Below are 24308 nucleotides of genomic sequence, written 5' to 3' on the forward strand. Positions count from 1 at the left end.
TTCTACCAATTTTATGCCACAGCAGCTACATAGACATTTATCGCTTGTCTGAATTATTTTATAGAATTGAAAACGATGCAACGGTGTTTTTAAATTGTGTAAATGAATTCTTCAATTCTTTCTTTTTTCAAAGTTTCCTTCGATATTATTATTTACTATGAATAATTCAAGTTTTGCCTGTCGAATAAAACAATCGATACAAAAATCAAAATGAATAAGGCATCGAAAAATCTGCAGCAGGTTTCGTACTAGAACTTCTTCGCTACTCCGACTACTTCAATGTGTGAGAACTTCGTGTTCGAAAGCAGAAGAACCTGAGCAACATGAGATATAATTACAACACAATCCTTCGCCGTGCAGAACACTCTACTTGTTAGGAAGCAATTAGGTTCAAGGAACGATCCCGCGAAAATTCACCAAAGAAATGAAGTACCGGGAAGTTGAGGAAGAAGAAGAAGAAGACAAAGAAGAAGAAGAAGAAGAAGTGAAGGAATAATTACCGAAATCCGAGATCGTTCAAACACTGTGCACCAAGAGTAAAACGTCACAAATTCTTCGGTCTCCTTGGAAAACCTGAAAAGACCCCGACGGAGAAGCTGAAGAAGAAGTAGAAGAGGCCAGAGAAGCAGAAGTCAACGAACAATTACCAAAATCCGAGATCCTTCGAAAGCGGAGCAGCCGAGTAAGAAAAATCACAAATTCTTCGGTCTCCTTGGAAAACCTGAAAAGACCTCGACGGAGGAGCTGAAGAAGTAGAAGAAGCCAGAGAAGAAGAATTAGAAGTCAAGAAGGAATGAGTGGAAGAAGGGGAGCGTCCAGCACGATGGAATCGAGACACGTTTAAATCCCTCTTTGCCCGCTGCCAGTCGGTTGTTATTACAACCGTCAATGGGAAAAAGCGAGGACCATCGTCCTTCGTCGTCTGGTCGGCTCCGGTGGTTCCGGAGAGATGAAGGAGAAGGAGAAGAAGAAGGAGAAGAAGAAGAGGAGGAGGAGAGGCTAGAAGCGGGCCCAGCTCTCGGGCCCGGTTCGGGCCCGGCCAGGCCCGCGGAACGACGATGATTGTTTCTCACGAGCCAAACTAGGTAGTCGCCGGGGCCCAGTTCGAGTCGTTTGACCCTCTTTTTCAGCGGCGAAAAGAGAAGCAAACGGCGCCACGAATTCCAACCGCTTCCTTGAATCGCGGAAGGTCTCTGAACCTCTCGACGAACGTGCTCTGGGGGGCTTCTCTCTCCTTTTTTTCTTCCCCCCCCCCTCTCCTCTTCGTCTTTTATGTCCCGTCGCCTCCTCGCACTTATGGTCAACAAGGACACGACAATGTTCTGTGCTTCGACAAACCGTCGCAGAACTACAAGCTTGCCTTAACAGGACACTTCCGGAACGGGGCCAAACTGACGACGGATTTCCTTGATACACCCTACTCTTTTTCGACAGGGTCTTTTTTCGCACTACTTTGAAATGACACGGTCCCAAAGAGAGTATGCGTAAGTGAATCGCAGTAACATTTGGACAACTCTAAAAGGGCAAACATTTTTTCCCTATTCGACCATACTACAGCGATTTCTCTATATACGTCGCCAAGGCCTGGACGATAAACGTCGCGGTATTATTCCCACTACCGCGAGGTATGTATACCCCGTGAGGAGCCACGAGGCTTGAGAGGTCTCGGACGCCGAGGAGTGCAAACATAACGCGTAGTATGCCGCTGGCAAGATCCGTGTTGCTGACAAATATCGAGAATAAAGCATAATATACTGAAATATTATTTAAAAGGTATTATAAAAACAAAACCATTTCCTTCGCGATAAGTATACAAAAAAGGGGGTAGGTTTGCCCCCTTAGATTCTTGCGTGATGGCAAGATCCGTGTTGTTGACATATATCGAGAACTCACTGTCGAACACGACAATCAAAGCCCATGAAAACCTGTCTGAAAAACATTTTTGTCGATCGCGCATGTCGAGCACTGTTCTGATTCGTGGAGGTCGATTTTAGATTTTCAAATGCAGAATTAACTGATTCGGTCAAACGTGCATAAAAATGGCTGCACGTCCACATTGATTGTGCGATTTGGAACCAGTTCTTCCCATTGAAATGCAGGTTCTAGACCATCGAAAATTTATCCAAACGAACCGGTTGAAAACCGACCGGTGGCAATGTAAAGGATCATTTTCGTCGTTACGGTTTCGAGCGGAGCGGACATCGAAGGGAGGGGGGAGGAGGCGCGACCGAATAACCGTACCCTTGCACTTTCGTTACTTCACACACACACAAATACACAACCCCCCACCCCCCGTGCATAATTAGACGCGCGCATGACCCATTAAACGAAAAGAAAAGAAACGCACGGGGAATCGATTCGGCGTAGTTACGTGATGGTTTCCGCTGCGCCGGGTGCATTATACAACAGCCCGGGCATATTCATTAACGCCGCGGCGAGTTAACGATGCAACGCTCCCGATTGTTTACGACGCCGTGGCACGGTTCTAACGAGCCTGACAATGAAGGACCCGTGAGTAAGAATCGCATTTTAAATCGCGTTTACTACGAGGCAACGCCCCCCCCCCTCCCACCCAACGCCATTATAATTTCTAATCGCCGCGGCCGAAACGAGCTCGAGAAAACGTTACTCGGCTGCCGCGATCGATTCTCGATGTTAATCGAAACGTAAACCGCGCATCTCCGCCGGTTTATAGCCCATGTACAATTTACGGCAACCGTACGGCCATTAGTTTATCCGAATTATCGAGAGAGGTATAGTGTTGCTCGGAATTGTCACATTCTCGCGTTTATTGGCACTCGGCGCTGATAGGCCGAGCGTCTTTGTGCAAAATAAAAAGCGTCTATGTTGGTGTAAAAACAAGTACAGCGCTTTCTCGATATATGTCCACAATACGGGTAGCCGGGGACATATATTGGCCAGGAGATACTATTCTTTGAACCGAAAGTAGAAAAGGACAGTAAAGGCCTCGATTCATGGCCCCTCACGGGGACTTTTATCGGTTAGATATTTGGGACATATATCGAGAAAACACTGTATTAGCAAAATGTGCTTTTACCCTTAAAAGTTGAAATGTGAAACGGAACAGTCGAATATAAAAATTGATATCAAGAGAGCCACTCTATTATTAATTATTTAAAATTATATTCACTGCAGATTTTTTGTACTTATGGCAAAAATAAGTACATGAAATTTTTAAGACGTTAACAGAATTTAAGGATGTCGATTATTTCCATATTGTCGAAATTATTAAAGAAGAGATCGATGCAAACGATTTTTATTTTGCACGTAGAGCCACGGTCTAATATTAACCGTCCCCGATTTCTTCTTTCTTGTTTTCGCTAAAAAAGGAATGGCGTCAGTTAGCCTCGCGGCCGCTATCTTTTTAAACTATTCGACCGATCGGAACTAGAACGCAGTTTAGAATTGTACAGTTAGCTCGCACCGCATTCCACGTTAATCGGCCGATGCTTAAAGAAGCGAAAAGAACACAACACGAATTTCCTTTTCTCGTCGATTACCCTTATCAAGGCGGTCACACGGTATTATGAAAATTACGACTACCCGCGGAACTCGGCTCCACCATAATAACCGTTTCATAATCGACGAAAGTAGAACGAATTAGAATTCTCTTTCGTTCCGTTTATGGCCGACATTTACGGCAGATAGACGTTTGAATAATCGACAGTTTTTGTCCAACTTGAATATATCGACGTTCGACGCACGTACAGGGAATTTTTGTAATCGCGAGCTGTTGATAATTCCTAATCGTATTGACAGATTGCGAAACTACCTTGGAAAACTTTCAACTATTGCAAATCATCGAACCTGCAACTTGGTATAACTCAACTTTTGTCATGCTTCTGTGCATTTGCATGTGATTTCAAACGGGCGATAAATATCGAAATAAATATCGAAACAATTTTTTAACCCTCCGGCGGTGGAGTCCGGGTCTACTCTGACCCAGAGTAACAAAATCGTCGATCAATTACTCAATTTCCAGCGAAATAATAAAATGAACAGCCATTGCATTAGGAACAATAGAAAGATCAACGTGTCTTCAAGAATGGGTTAAACTTCACCTTAACAACCCAGAAATTTTTATCTTTTTGCTGTATGATCCTACACATCTCGACGAGAAAATGCCAAAAATCGAAGTTTCAAGGCGAGGAATTCAATGGTTCAGAAGTTATGCGTATCCCATCTGCACGAATGCATGAAAGATGTTCGGTAGCTGTCTATAGTATCTCACCTCTTGCGCTAAGGGCGATGAAGGTTTGCGCGTGTCTCCTGACCATCACAGGGTCCCAGGTACGAGGCATCGGCAGTCTGTTCAGGATGTGCATCAGGAAGTCACCGGGCGTCACTGCGGATAATTCCCACTTCAGCTTCGAGACGACCAGCTGTTCCCACCTCTGTAACAATCGTAGAAAAGAGACGCGTTTTAGATAGCGTTTGCGTGTGTTTTCGGGGTTGCGTGGGAACGAGCATGCACGAGATTACGCTGATAGCACCCCCTCCCCCTCCCCACACCGTCAGATTCGTGATTCTCGACGTTGATTTTTATCTGTGTTTCTAGCCGCGATAGTTTTTCGGGAAAATTGTTTGGGGAAATGGTGGCTGACGAACTGGAAATTGTAAAAGTGTCACGAAGACGGAGCAATTTGTTTAATCAGCCTTTAATTAATAGACTGCGGGTCTTTATGCAAAATAAAAAATGTTTGCATCGACTGCAAGACGCAGGAGCGAAATAAAAATTTATTTCTTCTTTGAATATTTTCATCAAGTTGAAACCAATACGCTGGTATCCTTAAATCTTTTTAATATGTCCACAGACTTAAATTGTGGTTACCCATTTTGGTCATAAATGCACAAAATCCTGGTAATTGAATAGACGATATTGGTCCTGATTGGTATTATTATTTTTATCTTGCTTCATCCTCGTAAGGATGATGAAGAAAATGAGGGATAATAAATGAGAAAAATGAAGACAACGATTACAGTGAATTCTCGATATATGTCAACAACACGGGTATTGCCAGCGTCGTGTATCGTACAGGAGACATGTTACCGTGTTATGTTTGCACTCCACGGTCTCCGATGCCTCTCGAGCTTCGTAGCCTCTCACGGAGTATACCCTGCGGTAGTGGGGATAATTCCGCGACGTTTATCATACAGCCCTAGCGACATATATAGAGAAATCACTGTACTCACATTTCGTTTAGTCGTGCACCTTGTGATTCGTGTAGCTTGTGCTAGGGACACTAGGACACTTCGACACTGACACTAACAGGGCCGAAGAATAAAAATATGCTTAATTGTCGATACCGGACTTGGATTCGTTGCCTTGACCTTGTATCTTGTGTGTGTCTCTCTGCAGCTAACAAAAAGTTCTGTCCTCTAATTTGCCTGTGATTGTTTATTGACTTTTGTCAAGGCCTACCTTTGCCAAAGGGAGGGTAACCTTGTGCGCGCCTTTACGAGCAATCTCACCCCCTTGGGAGGGAGGGGGAGGGTTCCGAGGTGGCCGCGTGACACCCTCACTCGACGGGCCCGGGTAAGGTGTTGTAAACCTGGGCCAGTTAGGGTGTTGTAAACCTTGTCCCGGGGCGCTACCTTAATTGCTAGTGCAATTGGAAAAGCGGCAGACCGAAGGTGAAACGAAGCCTGCCGTCCAGATGTTTGATATAATAAAACATCTGTTTCGTCTTGAGACGGAGCACATTTCGAAAAACGATCCAACCATTAAGACGCTATACAACTTGCAAAATAAATCATGGAACGCTCGGAACGATTAAAAATATGAATTTTCTGCGCCGTAACCTATCATAACGATGCAATTAAAAAAGCTTCGTCTCGTTGCATATTCCAGCGGCCCGCAGCTAATAAATGGTCTGCACAGGCTACTTAGCACCTTCTTCGCTGGACGGACAGGATATCCTCCTCTCGTCGGCCATCTTGAATACCTTCATATTAAATATGATAGACGCCGAGAACATGCGGCTCGCTCGTGTTCGATATCGTTATCAGGAAATTCGACGCACTGCTCGCTTCACGCGAGAATCGGTCAAATGTTAATCAAACCTTGCAATTTACGACTGCGTAACACCAAGTAGAAACGCAAATAGGAGCAATAAATTTTTGCAGAAAAATTATGGAACTTTTATGAGCTCGTTGCAGCGAGGCGACCTCAATCTTGAAATCCACGGTGACTTTGACCCGGTAAAAAATTTTGGAATGTCCGTGGAATCATTTATAACCCTGCCGTGTCGGTGCCCGGGTCTATCTTGACCCAGAAAAAATTTACTTAATTTTCAGTCTAATGAATCTACAATAATATATTCTGTTGTCAAGGTGTAACCATTAGAGACCAGGCACACGTTTTAAAATTATGAACAAAGAAAACCGTGGGAGCGTGAAATAAATCATAAGGGGAGTGGTTGGAAGTCAAGAATTTTCAGCGAAGATTTAGCGGTCTTTTAACTTTGCAAATCGGTGTAACCGATTGTTCCCCGTGTGCTGAACATGTTGGCCAAGACGAAGTCCGTTTAATTCCACCGGGTAGCACAACAGAGCTCGTTTCCTCCTCGCGTGTATCAAGCGATCGCCGGCCAACGTGCACACACGTTTCCACGCGCACACGGGCTCTCCCTACTACGTTTCCACGCCTAACCGCGGATGCGCTGCTCGCTCGAGTACGTCGTAGTACCCTCGTTTTCTCTCGACCATGAAATTACACGGCGGCCATACTACGCGTAGTACTACGTGTCCTTCGGTTTGATTAAATGTCCATTGAATTCGGTGGGTACGACGCTCAAGGCTGTGAAATTCTCTTACGAAACACGCCGCGTGACGTGTGGGCTGCGCGGCACGCCTAATTGCCCCACGCCGAAAATTATCCGGGGCCACTTCAATTCTGTACAGTTAAGTCCCAATGTTTCCTCAATCAACAAATCGTTGTGGACGTTGACCCCAGAATATATATATTTTTACTTAAATTTTACGCAATCGTTGGGTCGCTTTTGGTAAATAAATTTTTTTGCACATTCTCAGCTTCAAGAGTAGTTCCCCTTATTAATATCAAACTAAAAGGGCTGGAAGATCTCTTTGGTCCCCTTAGGGTTGACAATTATTACGCTGCTGTGTTTTAAACTAATTCCGATTTTTATGGAATAGTTTACGAAACAAACCATCATAGTTTATTAAACACAAACTGTTGGTTCAAGAATTCTTGAACAATATAAAAAGATTCATTACGAATCGATTAAAACTGTGTACGAAATCGATAAAAAAAAATTATTTAACGATAAACAAAAAACGTACCTAATACTTGCAGAATGAATATAATACAATACAAGATCTTATGCACCCGTAGGAAACGTGAAGGACATCGAAAAAAAAGTTTCAAGAAAATGGCACTCGGGGAACGTTCAAACACGGACAGCCAGATTCGGCAGTAAAATTTATGTTTTCTCCGGTGGAATATCAGGGAAATGTTTCCCAGGAGGTCTCTTTCCCTCGTTTCTTTCCCAGGAGGGCAGAACCAAAAAATCTGAGGCAACGATCGCCGAGCGAGAATGAGAATTCCATAGTTGGGGACTTGCGAGTCTTTGTCGCCGCACGCTTCCCCCGCCCGAACATTTTTTAATCTTATCTCCCTTTCCCTTCTCGCCCCACCTCCTCGATGAACCTCTTATCCTTGAGAGGGTGGAGCTCCACGCTCGAGTGCGTGCGTACAACACGCTCGTAACGCGACACGCAGCGCGCCGTGAATGAAACAAAGACCAGCGCAGTGGTAGAGCCATGATTTTTCTGCGGCGACGGCCAGTGGTCGTGTAAACGATAGCCGAGACGCGACCGGCTAACACATTCGTTTGTTCGATCGCGCGCGGCCGCCGATCTCCGATTTCAGCGGAGAGTGCCGGGGATGTTGTCGACAAACAATTACCTTCTTCGTCGACAACTATTTTTTGTAGGAATTTTTGCTATTAGAGAACCCTGTTTATCAGGTGAAGAACTGGCTGCCCAACTAGACCCAAATTACACCTTTAATGCGTACGTAATTACACCTAGACGGCGGATATGCAAAATAAAAATTGAATTGAAAATAAGAATTTCATTCTTTCCTTAATAGCGTTGTCAAATTGATAGTAACACATCTGTTTAATTTTCCCACTGTTTGAAATTTTACCTACTCATTTTCGGCGTAAACTCGTAAAATCCCGAATTAAATTAATTCATTCGCAATTAAATTGCAAATGTTACTGAAAAATGCGCAAGCGCGTCCGGGAACATTGTAAAAACTGTTACACTTTCTCCGCGCGAAAAGACCTCGGAAGGCCATAAAAGTCCAACCACATTCACGGGCCGAGGAAATAAAGTTTCCGGGAGCCAGTAGCAAACGGTTTAATAGATCGGTCGTACAGTAAGTTTGCAGAAAACGAAATCCCGGGTAATAGAAATGGAACGGGACGAATTTAATTACTTCGAGTTTATCGGTCGGGGCACAGTCTGCGGATCGCATGACGCGGAGTCGGTTGGTGCCGGAGAAGAGGCCGTGCGTAATATCTCGTCGGACGGTCTCTCGCAGGAAGGACTCTCTCTCGTCACGGAATGCGTGGCGGTGCGTGAGTGCGTCCTCGGGGAGAGGGAGAGGGAGAGAGAGGGAGAGAGAGGGAGAGAGTCTTCTACGCTCTGCCACGGTACGTTGCGTACGCGAGCGTAAACGTAACGATTCCGCGTGAGAGGCCAACGATCCGAGGAGATACGAGGCTGCTTTACTATTTATAAGTAACGCCGTTGCGATTTTCTTGATTGTCCAGCGATCGGGCCCTGGCAAGACAAGTGGCTCTCTCTCTCTCTCTCTCTCTCTCTCTCTCTCTCTCTCGCTCTCTCTCTCTCTCTCGCGTTTATTATTTCGCCTTGGTATATCTGGTGTCGAGTCCCTGTTAAATGATGCAACGCTGTTGCACCCGAGCATTTGCATTCCCCTACCCAGTTTCTTCCATTTTTCTTAGCTACCTCTTTCCCTCTCGGGACTCTTTCTCGTCGTTTTTGCTTGCGTTCGTGTTTTCTTTCTGGTTGATTTTTCGCCGATCGAAGCTTCGACTGTCAGCCTGTTCTCACGAGGACGAGTTCTGGAGGCCGGAATGCGCCGACTGTGACGACTATGCGAGCACGGTGCTTTGAGAAATAGTGACATGGGATTCTTCGGTTTTCCCCGGATGATTTTTCGATTTCGGAAGCGATGGGAGTGGTGGTTGGTCGAAATTTTTGAACATCTTATTATCCTAAGATGTACCTGATTTTCTAGAGCATCTGTTCTTGCTTAACTAAATGTTATTGTTACTAGCGAACAAAGCAGTATACGACAAAAAGGCTAAAATCGGCTACACACTCGTGAAGAACACACAGTTAAAATTTAGTTTGAATATGATTAACACACTTTCCCAGAAAAATCTGCTCAAACTGGAAATGTGCCATTTTTCTACAAAAGTGCCATTTTCATACAAAAGTGCCATTTCCCTACAGAGGTGCCATTTTCCTACAAAACTGCCATTTTCCTACAAAACTGCAATTTTCCTACAAAAGTTTTCTTCATGAAGTATTCCTTCATTCTTAACCAGATATTATTACTAAGAAACTCCTGAACACACACTTAAAATTGAGTTTCAATATACCCAACACATTCTACGAGTTGAGTGACAGTAAGTGAGCTAATAATTTTTGTAAACGGTTCCAAGCTCTTGATTAGAAAAATGCGAATGTACAGTTGGTACCGTGGAAGTAGGTAGGCAGAATATCACAGCAGGGTCGATATCGTTTTATTACCATTGAATCGAACTTCCTGCTAGCTTTCTACCGGCACGATACGCGTTATCGGAAATGAAATCGAGAGAGAAAGTCGAGGCGAACGGTGGAAAAGAAAGAAGAAGAAGGAGCATACCGTCAGACGTGGAATATTCGAGCTCTACACGTACGGTATCTGTACAGGTGCGAAGCTATGGGTGCTGTAATAAGTATGTAAGCAGTGACAGGGGCGTAATGTCGAAGGGGGAGGCCACGTGTCGATCAAGGAACAAAAGGAGGCGATTGAAACCCTGAAATTTTTTACAAAATTCTAATGTTCCCTTCTTGTCCTTCCAATTTGTATCTATTAATCAATAACGTAATTAATAGATTGCGGAACTGTATGCAAAATAAAAATTGATTTTCAAAAATTGCTTAAATTGCACAGTGTAGTAATTAATGTTGACTAACAGTCAGTTAAGAAACAAAAATTGTAATAAAGAAGAGCGATCTGTGAATGTTTATGAAAACGAGAAGAATTTTAAATTGATATATTATACAGTGCTGGTAATCCAGTAATTATGGTATGTTAATCTCGCGCAGTAATTACTATTATCGAAATGATGGAATATGGAGCATATTGTAATGCACGAAAACACGTTAGAAAGGGTAAAGAACGAAGAATTATGTATTGGGTATTATGTATTATTTATGACACGTCCCAGATGTTTCTGTATTGCTAAAGAGGTAAAAAATTTTCATTCATAACAAGGCACATTTATTCCGAGGACAGCTAAGCGACTATTAGCACAACAAACTCTAACGGCATCGATCATTTTGCAACTGCAAATCTGTTTTCGAAAAAATTTCCTGTGTATTACTAAATCGAATGTAAAAATATTTTCCATTAAAATTGTCTACTAAAAATATTTATGACAACACGAAAGTATTTTTAGTTATTGTGGACTAAATAATGATTCCAGTAATTAAAGCGATTTTCTTTCAGCAGAGAAGGAAAAGTTTTTTCTTTTTTAAAAAAGCTGTGACGATTGTAGAATTTTTAAAGTGATCCAGGTCTGTGAAATTCATTTTAATTTCCTGAATACGGTGAATTTAATCTCTCTTATCATTGGTTTTTATATTTCAAATTCGAAGATTTAATTTGCCACTGGTAAACAAATTTCACAGATCAATTAATCGATGTTAGTACACGAACGAAACGTATCGGCGAGCATCGGGCGCAGCGAGCGATAGTTCAAGGTACGATCGATGGAAAAATGGTACGAGGAAGACGACACCGTGGTCGTTTCAAAAATCCCGGACTGGTTCGGACCGGTTGACAAAGTGAGAATAGAAAAGCTAATCGCCCGGAGTCCGGAATGGTTGCATTCTACGGGAAGAAAGCGGGAAAAGGAATGAGAAAAATGGCTACTGACCATCGGAAACTTCTGGAAGCCACTTAAAGTCTTTAAAGTGCCGTTTCCATTACACGGGATATAATAAAAATTTTCCTACAAAATACAATGCCATTTTTATCAAGTAACACGTTTTTCAAAAAAATGTACAAATCACCCTAAAACTCCATCTTATATTCGATAATACATTTAAAATGCTCACTATCAATCAGGAATATCTAAGAACCTTTTCGAGCATTTAAAGTGCCATTTCTGTCGTAGATGTTTTCTATTATGGAATTTTTATTTTTCTCTCATCCTGTATTCGGATAAATCCAGAGATAGAAATTTAATTAAAAAAATTATGTTGAAAAATGTCTACCTAAAATAAATGTTGCATTGATTAAATTTATAGAAAGATATCAGCAAATATTAAATTGAATGGGAGTCAAAGTTTGACTGGATTTTTTGGAGAATTTCGAGACAGGAGTCTATGGGACTAGATACACCACTGGGTATTCATGCTCTTGCGGTAGTGCGTATCGTGTGTACGCGTACCTTGCGTGATCGTACACGCATGCGCACGCACCAGTGACGCAACGAACGTGCATGCGTGATCCACGTGCAATTTAACCCTCTGCGGTCTCGTCTGACAGGATTCGATACGCCGTCCTTTATTATCGTCGCCGTTGGTTCGGATTAAATGCATAATAATCGCGTCTACCTAATCAAATTATTCGATAACGGTAATCGATCGGGCCCGATGCCGTTTACTTGGGTGTCACTGTCACTCGAAACTGCGTGTGAAAGCGTATCCTCGAAATTAAGCCACTTAACAAATATGCACAAATCTTAATCAACCTCAATTCTTTCTTTTCTTTCAAATAATGAAAGTAAACAAAATTTATTATGCGTGTTCTACGTTGAGTTCTCCAATATTGAAAAATGGAGTACAGCAGACTGCCTTTTATGAATTTATAGCGTAGACAAATTTCGAAGAATTTGTATAATAAAAAGTGGAAGAGAAGAAAATACTACACCACATTTCTTGTTTCAGTTTTTTTGTGTGCACATGTTAAAAAATTTGATAAAGAAATATTGCGCCATTTCTTGTTTCAGTTTCTTGGTACAAAAATTGTTAGAAATTTGTTAAAGATTAAATGGAACAGAATATTGTGCCATTTTTTGTCTCAATTTCTTTAAATTTTTAGAAATTTGTTAAAAATTGAATAGAACAGAATACCGTGCCATTTTTGGTTTCAGTTTCTCAGTATACAAATTTTGAGAAAATTAAATAAAATGGAACAGAACACAGTGCCATTTTTTGTTTCAGCAAAATACAAATTCTCTTCATTGAATACAGCGCAGAGGAAATAAACACCAAATAAAAATGTCTTCCTCTAATCTTTCCACCGTTTCAAATTTTATGTACTCGTTTGCGTCGTAAATAAATAAAATCCTATGTATCCTATTTGCCTGGGCAATTTACACGGTTCCCAGGAACCAGGCAATTTTCCTCGAACAATTAGGCACACAGGATCCCGTTCATCGAACTCGAATTGCCATCGCTCTTGTCAGTGACACTTGGCAAATTGTCCGCGACATGTGTTGCGAGATAAGACACCGTGTGAAATCGGATAGCGCGCTACGATAGCGGGTCGCATAATAATTACAGTTATTAATAATAATGACGAAGGACTCTCTCGCGCAGATCCATCGCTTTCGACGGACGACGAATGACGGAGTCATGAATTTTGGACGTCCAGATGACGTTCGGGGGTGGTATCGGTGCGACAGATGGCAAACGCGAGGAGAAATGGTACTAAAAATTGGTATAAGCGATAGTAATTTTGTTTGAAGCTCGATCGACAAGCTATCATAATCTGTATCTTGTTAAAATAAACGATACAATTTTTATAGCCATTCATACGCGTTTCTGATCTGCCACACGCAGAAGGTACCATTTTACAATCATCCGTTTACCATAATTTTCTGTACACTTATCAATTCCGATTAATCTCCACTTGTTGGGACACCTGAAAACATCATTATCGAGTATTGTTATTAAACCGTTCCATCGGATGTTTTCCAGGCTGTCGAGCGAGGTTTCAGGGCCATTCCTCGTTTCCCACTTCGGTTCTATTTGCAGTTCTTATCTATTAGAAGAATTCCTATCTAGTATATATTTCTGCCTGTCCAAATGTTTGAACCCAATCTTTTTCAACTTTTCATCGATATCTCGCACCCTGGATCCCATTTTTCTGCTCTTTTGTAGATAGGTGCCATTTTCGTACGGTTGTATCCCTGCCGAATCGCGTACGTGTGATTTATTTTTTTACATTTTATTTTTCCTAAATAAGTCCTATTAATCAAAGCAAGCACGATTCCAGCATATTCCGCCAACAGAGTGCAATCACGGTAGAAATGTAATTTTTGATTTAACAGATATGTTATATTCATAACAATATTCTTAGATTTTTCTAATGTTTTACGGTCTCATATCTCACCCAGCCATTTTCTTCATAAAAATCCGCAGTCTACAGTGAATTCTCGATATATGTCAACGACACGGATCTTGCCGGCGACATATATCGTCCAGGAGACATACCCGAGCCGTGTTATCTGGCCGAGGCCTCTCGAGCTTCGGGGCCCTTCACGGGGTATACCCCGCGGTAGTGGGGATAATTCCGCGACGTTTATCATCCAGGCCTTGGCGACATATATAGAGAAATCACTGTGTTCATTTGCATTTTGAGAATCGGACACTTCGTGCGCAACGACCTAATAATTTTGTTGGTTTGCTGTCCTCGACGAGACCGAATTAGGATCGGTTATTGCGAGAACAGCGGAAGGTCGGGTGGGACCGGAGCCGAAAAGACGACCCTGCAGGCCGCAATCAATTTTTGCCGGACCGGAGAGGCCCGAATTCTAGACAGACCGAGAAACTACGACCGAAAACGGCTAACAAGACTAACGGACAATAGCTTTCCATGGGAGAAGAAACGCGGAGGGTTACGTCCCTGCCATTACCTGGCCGGTTCCGAGAAACGAGGGTCCGATTTATCTGGTTCGCAATGAGGAATCGATAGGAGGTGGCCTGCAACGAGAAGGTAGAGGCCGATATATACCGGGTGTATCAGAAAGACTATCCGAAGAAACTCCGCAGGTAGACTTTATGCGATCACGAGAAATCGAGTAATTTGAAACGGTAGAAGAATTTAAAAAAACATTTCTACGTTATTTTCAACCTACGAAACACATTAACACTAGATCTACGGAGCACTAAAAATGAGTACGTTACAATACTTTATAAAAATAAGGAGAATGTGTTTGTCCAAGTTTGTCGTCATTTTTTAAATAATATGTACATCAAGAAATAATTCCCTAATTCAGGTAGAAAAATTTTCTTCAGCACAAAGATCCGCTGTCTGTTCATAAAAATTGTATCTTCAAAGAAATTCGAGCAACTTGACGTAATTCATTAAGGTTACAACGATTGAATTAGTAACAATGTTGAAATCCCACGAAGGCCAACAAAAGCCTATAGCGAAACGGTTTGAGCACCACTGGCCCGAGCTTGGTCACTCGGGCGCGCAGGTGGCGGTATCATCGCCACTCGAAAACCGTCGAGTCACCCGTTAGGTGTTGCGCCGTAGAATCGTGCGACGGAGGAGAGCAAGAGAAAGTGAGAAGAAAAGGTAGAAAACGAGCCGACGGGAATGGAAGGCGAGGAGAGGAGAAAGACAAGGAGGACGAAGCGGCCGAAGAGAAAGACGAAGAAGAAGAGCGTATCCCGGGCCACCGTTCGCAGGAGAAAGAGGGGAAAGAATGATGCAGGATCGAAGGGCGGCGCCTGTGAGCAAGGTGTTTACCATTCCGGCTAAAAATAAAGTACAAAGGCCGGGCATAGTGCGAGAGAGAGAGGGGGGGGGGGAGAGGGAGAGAGAGATCCTTCTCCCGGCGTAACTGGCAACAAAAAGCAGAATCACCGTCCGCGCATTCTTTGCCCACCATGGGCGTAAGGCATGCTCTCTCTCCGGGAGAGGAAGGACCCCAGGAGAAGAGAGACAGAAAGAGAAAAGGGGAGAGAGATGAGAGTCGAAACGGTGCTCGAGGGGTCGTTTTCTGGTCCTTCTAGTAGCCATCTATAGCTGCGCTGGCCCACGCTACTTCCAGGAACCGTCCTACCCGTCAGGACATCTGCTCCGATTACAGGGGTACACGGGGTCCTTTTTCGCACGTAAAGGACCCTCCCAGCCTTCTTTGCCCGGTTTATCGGCCGTTCGATGAATCATAGCACCACGACACACCGTGGAAATTTTCGACCGTCTCGCAAGACTCCATTGCTTGCATCCCTGAACGTCTCCCTTAGCTACACTGTCTGACGATCCTTGAGAAAAATGGCTACCGACTGCGGCGTAGATTGGGGTGCGTGGAACGTAGTCTGGCTCTTGGAGGGATCGTTACGCAGGCTGCAACTCTTCGGTGTTGGTAACACCCCTTCAACCCCCCCGATTCTCATACACGTCCACCTACATGATAATGTGACGTGGGACAATTTTAGGATCAGAAACAATTTTCCAGATCTTTGATTTACGATCATATCTCCCTTTCTTGCCGTACAGTGATTTCTCTATATTTGTCGCCAAAGTCTAGATGATTAACGTCGCGGAATTATCCCAACTACCATCGTCATAATGTGACGTGGAACAATTTTAGGATCAGGATCAATTTTCCAGATCTTTGATTTACGATCATATTTCCCTTTCTTGCAGTACAGTGATTTCTCCATATTTGTCGCTAAGGCCTAGATGATAAACGTCGCGGAATTACCCCCACTATCTACGTCATAATGTGACATGGGACAATTTTAGGATCAGGAACAATTTTCCAGATCTATGATTTACCATCATATTTCCCTTTCTTGCAGTACAGTGATTTCTCTATATTTGTCGCTAAGGCCTAGATGATAAACGTCGCGGAATTATCACCACTACTGCGGGGTACTCCCCGCGAGGTGTCCAGAAGCTCGAGAGGAGTATAAACATAACTCGACTCCTGGATGATACACGACGCTGGCAAGACCCGCGTTGTTGACATATATCGAAAATTCACTGTACTACGATCGTAGACCTTCATACGAGATAAACGCAACAAAATTATTGCTGATACGTGCATGCCTATCTAGTTGCGAGTTGTTTTATAAAAATGATGGGATTTACTTCGATTTCTCGCAATTTTTCTGACAATATGTGCTTGAACGAAGAAGTTTCTTTAATAATATCTAACATATAAATAAATATACATATATAAAATACAGAATTGTGATCGGTTGGTAAGGTTACTGTTAAGAAACGAATTTTGATCCCTGTTCCTCTGAACAGCCTCAAAATACTTCGACCTCATTCCAATAAGCTGCAGTCGAATAATTAACCTTTCATCAAGTAAATTGTTCAAGCTATTGAAGCCGTCTGGCTATAAATAAAAACATGGTAAAATCGACCACATTTCTACGGATCGTTTCGTAAGCGTCGCACAATGGTAACACAATTTTCTTCTACTTGTCGAAGCTTTTCAAGTTCCCGTGCATATATTTGCTTAGGATCCTGAATGGAAGCTGTGTTCCTTGGACGTGTGTGCATAGAAGCTCGTCCTGCTGTCGATTCCTTTTCCAGAAACCCCGTGGGACATCTGCTTCGAATGCCGACTTCTATTTGTACATGTGCTTATATGCATCCTCCCCACGACCGTGAAACGTATCTCTCGTTTTCCTCTCCCCTCCCCCCTCTCACTCACTGTCTTCTCGATGCTCCACCCAGCCAGAAGAAATATCAGTGATATTCATTATCATACGACTAGACTATACTCGAACTAATTAGGTCCCCGACGCTCGTCGGCCATTTGAAGCTCTTTCAAAACTTATCTTTGCCTTCCCCGCCGCCTTTGTCCGGACACATATGCAAGTCAAATTCCAAGGAGAGAAAGACACTTTCGAATTTAGTCTCTTGGAGCCGCTAATGTCCCGTTTGCCACGAAATTTTGTAATTTAGGGCTTATTATATGAACTCTAAATTTATTGAGAAAAATCGACGATTCTATTATCGAAATTCGGAGAAAAACTTTTTCAAATAATAATAATAGTCTTGACAAACTTTCCTGATGCCTATTGACCCGCATAGCAATCTCGAATTTAACATTCTTCGTTCAGTCATTCATAATCGTTCATAAATAATTTGTTACTTGTTAAAATAATGACAAATTCATTTCAAAAATAAGATCAACAATTTTATTACTAAAACTGGCTGAAAATCATTGCCATTTCAATCAACAATAATATTAGTATTAATATTCTTCGTTTAATCGTTTCATAGTCGTAATATTTAAACAATGGTATGTGGAAGAAAGGTGTGGCTCGAATTCAAAATAGTAAAAAACCATTTAACGGATTAAAATTATGCTAAAAAAAGAAATAAACATCCGGCTCTTGTATCTCGTGCAGTTAACGCAGGGGATTTTTATTTTGCATAAAAATCCGCATTAATTGAAACCTTTTTGAAGAACAGTTAACTAGTTTCGTAGAAGAAACAGAACGAGTTGTTGTGCACTGCAGAATTTCGATTTGTGTGTGTGTGTGTGTGTTTCGGGAAACGATGAATTATTCCATTTAATCCTGTCAATGTTTAATTGGATAAAATATGGAAGAGGCCTCGGGATGGCGGAGGTTCCCAAAGAACTCGTTGCAACCTTGTCCGACTTGTTTCTACGTTCACTTTGGTGAAGAACGACGGTGACCTCATCGTGCGTGTCTGACGTGGTACCGGCAACGACTACTGATTCTCCTCGCGGCACGGCGGACGCACACGTGGTTCTCTGTCAGGATTTTCCTCGTTTCGTGAGAACTTTCCTTCATAACTCGTACAACGCTGTCGACACACCCTTTCCCTGAATTACGAAAACAGAAGGTGTATTCCCCAAGAACGGAATATATTTGCGCAACCTCTCTCTACGCGCACAATAAAATCGATCAGTTTAGTCGATTAGTTTTAATACTGCTTTATTCATCAAATTTTAAAACATATTTTTCCTAATTCCTTCACCCTAGTGAACCCTCGATTGCATGTATTTATAACAAAAAAGAAATAGGTGTTATATAAAATTGTGAAGATATTAGAAGAATTTGAGAATACTACATTATTTTCAACATACTAAATTTATTAAAAGGAGAATTATATTTGCACTCAACTTTTAGTTACGATTCATTTGGGAGATTTTTATTTTGATTTTTCTTTTACTAAAAATATAGACGAAGAAGAACACAAAAAATTCATTTTAATTGGTACAGAACAAGGTCTGATCAATTTTTCCTCCACTGAAAATTCCGTGACACTTGATCAATGAATTGTTACAGGAGCAAACAATTGGTTCTGCTTCTACTACAAATTTGCTTCCTCTAACATTTATCCTTTTAAAAAATACCACGAATGAGTGAATTAAAATATGTTCACAGTATCATTGTATGCCGAAACGAACTCGGGTTTCTCGGAAAGTGTCAATGCACCGCGCGTACCTGGGCTACGGGCGCCCACATGAGTCACGTCCGAAATTACGTTTAACCAGCTTGACGAAATTAAAAACGACTGTGGAGGAAAAGCGTAATTAAGATTCATATTGAGTGCGTTGGGGTCCTCCTGCCATCGCCACGAAACAGTTTTATATTTCAAGGGGATCGTTTCCTGTTGGAAGCTAATTTTACTGTTCTCGTCACCTGGATCTCTATATTTATTGTTTTTGTACATTTAGTGTTTAAATGAAAGTTACTCCGAGTAAAACGAAAAATTAAAAACTGTGGAACTATTTATTACCGAATCTCACAACAATAAAAACAAATACTACGAAAGTATTGTTAATGTTGCAATCAAACATAATACTAACCTCTTGCACTATGATGTAGCTTATGGTTACAGTGATTGCTAATCACTGATTAGAATTTTTTTCGTTCGAGTCAATAATACTGTCAACAAAACGGAATTTAATTAAAGGAAATTAATATAAAATTATAATTACAATTAGAATTGCAATTAAAATTAAAATTACAATTAAAATGGAAAATAAAATTAAAATTAAAATTGTAATTGAAATTAAAATTATAATAATAAAATTTAGTAGATTCTGTTAGAAATTTTCAGCCCGACTCGACCAGTACGGTGAAAAAATGTTGTTTTCCGCATAGAAAAATTCATCCCTGAAGAGGTTAGAAGAAAGAGTGACTAGGAGAGACGAAGAGGTCGTAGCGGAAGGTTTTCACCTAGAAATTCCTTACAATCCTCCATTCAGAAGATCGGATGTTTTAGGACCGGCCCGGTCTCGGTTAGGCTCGTGAACAGTCGTAGTTTCACCACGTGGTTCGATCCGACTATAGCAAGTTTCAAGCGTACGTCATATCCGAGGCTCGAGGTCGGAGCCTCGAGAAGAATCGGCCGGCTGTTGGCTTCTCGAAGTTAGAAAGCCGATTCTCTCGTATCTGGCCTTGGCTCGATCAATATTTACGAACATCCGGTTCGCGGGAAGATCAAACACAGGACCGCGGGGGTAAAACGCGAGCAAACGGCTTCTCATAGGTCGGTCGATATATTCGCGACAAATTCTGACGTAACAAGGTAGCGGCAACCGGAAGTGCTGCGATCAGCTCGGCTCAGCTCGGTTCGTGGAAGTTATTGTTATTGAATTTCAAGCCTCGATCGACATAACACTACCGCGTCTGATTTACGGCGGCCACCTCCCACCCAGGGGCCGACGGGTTCCGAGAAACGCGAACATAATACTTTCGAAGTCCTTTTTATTCGGAAAGAGATTGATAGATCAGAGGGCCGGATAACGGGACAACCCGGGATCCATAGATTACGGATTCATGCGATTGTTGGCCGCGATTTTTACCGGGTCCGAGACTTTTATTCGGCGTAATTATCGCCGCAATTTAGAAAATAATTTTTGCTTTTGTTCGTCTTGCCTCGACGTTGTTTTATTCATTATTGTTTCTAGTCCTATGGCGGCAAGAATATTTCTTTACTGTGCCGAATAAATTTTATTGGACGTATTACTGAATTGTTACAACTAAAAAAATATTTTGAAATCGTTGTTCAACACGGTATCATTGCTTGAATATATAGTTTCTGCACAAAATAATCGTAAAGCAATTACCGATTTTTAATCGAATTTTCAGGATTGTATTTAGCGGAGAAACCAATCTGTTGAATGATTTAATGCATCATATTAACTATTTACGTTTTTAGAATGTCTATAAACCTATCAAAAACCCCATTGTTTTGTTTTGTTATATCAGTTATTACTATATATTCGATAGCATTATTATTAAAAAATATGAAAATTTCCGTTTAATCAGAGATTTTCTTCCCAATCCAATTCTCAGAAAAGAAATGATTGAAATGGAAAATTCCTGAAAAATTCGCAGTATACCAAGAATAAAAAAAAGCTGTTTAAGTGTTCTTAACCTTTCCCGGTTCATTTTAGCACGAAAGAGTTGATTTACGATTCCCGGCCATAAAATTGCAATAATTCCGATACTTTCGTTTAACTACGCGTTTCAGAGGTTGCGTGTCCCCACCCTTTCCGGTTGAGAAAAAAATCGCGGAATACAATGGATTTCTCGCAGTATAATGCGAAGTAGCTGGCCCGAAAGAATAGTTTTGTGTGCGCGTACGGCAACGCTTCCTGGGAGTAGCGCCGGGTTACGAAATGTTAACGAATTCGTTCCCGTTCGCTCGTAAAACGATTATTTTCGCTGCCCGGGAGCCGGGCTTATTGTTCCTCGCGCGACAATGAACACTGACACATTACGCAAATTAACCATCCGATGCTCGCTCCCGACTCGTAAAACCTTCGCCACTCCTCCTACTAACTCTTATTCTTATTCTTCGACGGTTCGGTTTCTCGGCGGCTCTCTGCCTATCGGACGAGCGAACGACGTCTGTTCTTGGTCGACTCATTCTACTATCGACGCGTAGCGGGACATGTCGCGTTGTCGACGAGTTTAAATGGCCGTTCGAAAGCCACCGGCGACGAAAAAACAACGCTGGCCATTTAAATTCCTGCCGGTGAATGGCGGGACATTAACGAAACGTAGTCGAAACCTTTGCCAGCGGTGTCGTCGACCCTGCGAGAATCGATTACAACTCGCTATCGAGACGAATTCGAGTCGATTTCGAGTTCGCTTCGTTCGCTTAAACCAACGATCTGGCGCACCTAAGCATCTTCTCGGTTGAAAATTGTCACAAACTACTGCCTCCGAGTTACACTTCCAAGCGAAACTCGCTCTTAAATCACTTATAAAATAATTCAATATGCGACGCAAACAAATCCCACATCGTTCCACACGCATCACTTCTAAACTACCGGTCTTCTAGGATTAAAGCTTGGATTTTCGACATCTTCTCGCCAAAATCTACAGGATTACATTTAAAAAAGTTAAAAATGTCTGGTTTCCCCAAGTAAAGTTTAGTCCAATTCTTCAATTTCGCGAGTTTCAAGGGTTCAAAAAATTCCAGAAAATTCTCTGATCATCCCCGGATTGCTCCGATACCTCCAGGTAACATTTCCGAGCAAAACTCGCTCCCGAATCGCTTCCAAAATGATTTAATGTAGGACTCGAAGCGATTAGGTGAGTGAAACTTTGAAACCAGCGAGGTCTCGGTCGGATATCCGTCGATAGCCTTCCACGTGTAGTCCAGAAAAGTTTACACGGCCTCGGGGCTGGTCACCGCCCCCACTTCCAAACTATTTCTAATGGTCTGGTCGTGCTCGCCGACAAAATCGACTCCCGTGACGCCTCGAACAATAGGCAAATAGGCTGAATCAGGTACCGTGCAGCCATCCACACCACTCGAGGAACGCGTCCTCCCGGGTCCTATTGTGTTTGAGTTTCCTCTTTCCACCTTTCTCGGACTTTTTACATAACGACAAAAGGCCGAGTGGTTTTTCGGCTGTGCTCTCCGGCCGCGCGGTTCTAACGGCTCGGAGAAAGTTCTACTTGAAGGACCGAAAAAACCGGGATACATAGATCGGATCGTGGTGAACACGATGCTTGCTATGTAGGTTACCCTGTGTGGCAGAAATCGATGGATTACGGGCCGAGAGGTCGGTGATTTGTGAGCACCTACAAGATACATATGGATTCCACGAGAACAAAGACTTTGGCCGAAACCGGAGAGAAGAGAAATCGGAAAAGCAACGTTTCTTGCTAGCTGGAGATTCCATTCTTTGGCATTTTGTATATATAGAAAAAATGCCAGTTGCATTTTTGGGAGGAAAAGCGTACCGAAAAATTTCTTCGAAAATTCCAAATTGTGATCAAATCTGTTTCTGTTTGAAAAGTACAGTTTTAATTGGACGATAAACCTTGCATTTATTTGGTGAGTATTAAATTATTTTGAAAGGGATTTCGGGGTGAGTTTCGCTCAGGGTGCAAATTGGAAGTAGTAGAGCAATCTAGAAATGCTTAGTCAATTTTTGGAATTTTTTGTACCTTCAAGATTTGTAAAAAATAAGAAAGAGACCTGAAGGTTCATATTAAATTATTTTGAAAGCGATTTGGGGGTGAGTTTCGCTCGGGGTGTAGATGGAAAGTAGTAGAGCAATCTAGAAATGCTTAGACAATTTTTTGAAACTTTTTGAATCTTCAAAATTTACAAAAAATAAGAAAGAGTCCTGAAGGTATATATTAAATTATTTTGAAACCGAATTGGGGGTGAGTTTCGCTCGGTGTGTAGATGGAAAGTAGTAGAGCAATCTAGAAATGCTTTGACAATTTTTTGAACCTTTAAAATTTCTAAAAAAGAGACCTGAAGGTTCATATTAAATTATTTTGAAAGCGAGTTGGGGGTGAGTTTCGCTTGGGGGTGTGAATCAGAGGTAGTAGAGTAATTGAGAATGCTGAGGAAATTTTTTGAAGTTGTCCGAACCGTTGGAATTCATTCGAATGGGAAGATTTTCTGCACGAATTAATTCGGCTCGAATGAAATAAGTATAGAGTGATAAGTTGAGTTATTATAGCAATGAAAGTCGGATGGACTAGTGTGTGGAAACTGGTTTTGCCAGTGACCGTCTTAATTTATATCGCTGACGGTGACTAATGGAAATAATTATCACCTTTTGTTGAAATTCGTTTTTTGATCGCGTTGTACAGCTCAACTCGTCGTATATTAAACGGCCGAGGCGAACACGGAGATAACAAAAACGGTGTTGATTGTCGCAGAAAATTATGAATAAGAAGTACAATTGCATAAAGCGCTGCAAATCCTGATAAACAGATATTAAACTGCAGATTCTGGTCAAGCTAGAAACGGAAACAGGAAAATTCGAGAATATATAGAAAAACCAGGCGGACAATTAGTATTCCCAGATGTTATCGTCTTTCAAAAGACACGCTTTTAGAAAAATATCTTTTCACGTGGCGTGTGCACGTGATGCTCGGTAAGGAGGATGCACCTGTTGTGGCCCGACCTTACGGCACTCTATATCCAGGAAATGATCGATAAATTGGTGAAAGGAAACGAGCTACGTGTTGCGAATGCTACTGAAAATATTCCTCGGAACCGACACTGTTACCTTGTCCATTAAAAAGAAAAAAAAAAGTTAACCCTCCGCTTTTTACACAAAATGTATTCTGTGGAAAAAAATTTTGATTTGCCGATAAACACGCATTTGCAAGAATGCAAATCACTGTAATTAACAGTATTCGAGGTAAGGATATAACTCCGGTAACACACGTCATTAAACCTTTCTCTAATTATACTTCGCGATCTTAACCGTGATCGAACGCAATCTTCGAAATCATTCCAAAATGTCCGCTTTCTCGGCCGCGATTCTTTCGATCGGTTATTACAAAAAATTATATTTAAATTCGCAAAAATGTTGTCAGATGAGTGAAAATGTTGTCAAATGTTGAGTTTATAATCAAGCGAGTGTATTACTGGATTAATTATCTAAAATCGTTACACAGTAATATAAATGAACCAGACACAGGCTTCTATAGAATCACAGAAATTAGGGTTGGAAAAAATGTTGTCCCCCTGTCCTACTCTAAAGAAGCTAAGTGTCCGATTAAACTTC

The 24308-nt window shown here is 41.9% G+C and overlaps 2 protein-coding genes across 2 annotated transcripts in view; one reads left to right on the plus strand and one right to left on the minus strand.

The window, feature by feature from the left end:
• Window positions 1-24308, minus strand: part of Cycd (cyclin D) — a 65829-nt gene that overhangs the window by 12191 nt on the left and 29330 nt on the right. Inside the window, exon 3 of the mRNA XM_076787794.1 lies at window positions 4253-4415. Within this exon, the coding sequence (XP_076643909.1) occupies window positions 4253-4415 (163 nt within the window). The remainder of the gene's footprint in view (window positions 1-4252; window positions 4416-24308) is intronic.
• LOC143354591 (uncharacterized) lies at window positions 14694-15723 on the plus strand. The gene is made up of 4 exons (XM_076788842.1): window positions 14694-14737; window positions 14781-14868; window positions 14910-15087; window positions 15128-15723. The coding sequence occupies exons 1-4, from the start codon at window positions 14694-14696 to the stop codon at window positions 15319-15321; spliced, it is 504 nt and encodes a 167-aa protein (XP_076644957.1). The 3' UTR covers window positions 15322-15723.

This window comes from Halictus rubicundus, chromosome 5 (genome assembly GCF_050948215.1).
Source record: "Halictus rubicundus isolate RS-2024b chromosome 5, iyHalRubi1_principal, whole genome shotgun sequence".
NCBI lineage: Eukaryota > Metazoa > Arthropoda > Insecta > Hymenoptera > Halictidae > Halictus > Halictus rubicundus.

Bases quoted from the DNA above. Each gene is read 5' to 3' on its own strand.
- LOC143354591 (XM_076788842.1), top strand. From the start codon at position 14,694: ATGTTGAAATCCCACGAAGGCCAACAAAAGCCTATAGCGAAACG. The intron at 14,738-14,780 runs GTTTGAGCACCA...TCGGGCGCGCAG, and splicing joins CAAAAGCCTATAGCGAAACG to GTGGCGGTATCATCGCCACT. The intron at 15,088-15,127 runs GCATAGTGCGAG...GGAGAGGGAGAG, and splicing joins AAATAAAGTACAAAGGCCGG to AGAGATCCTTCTCCCGGCGT.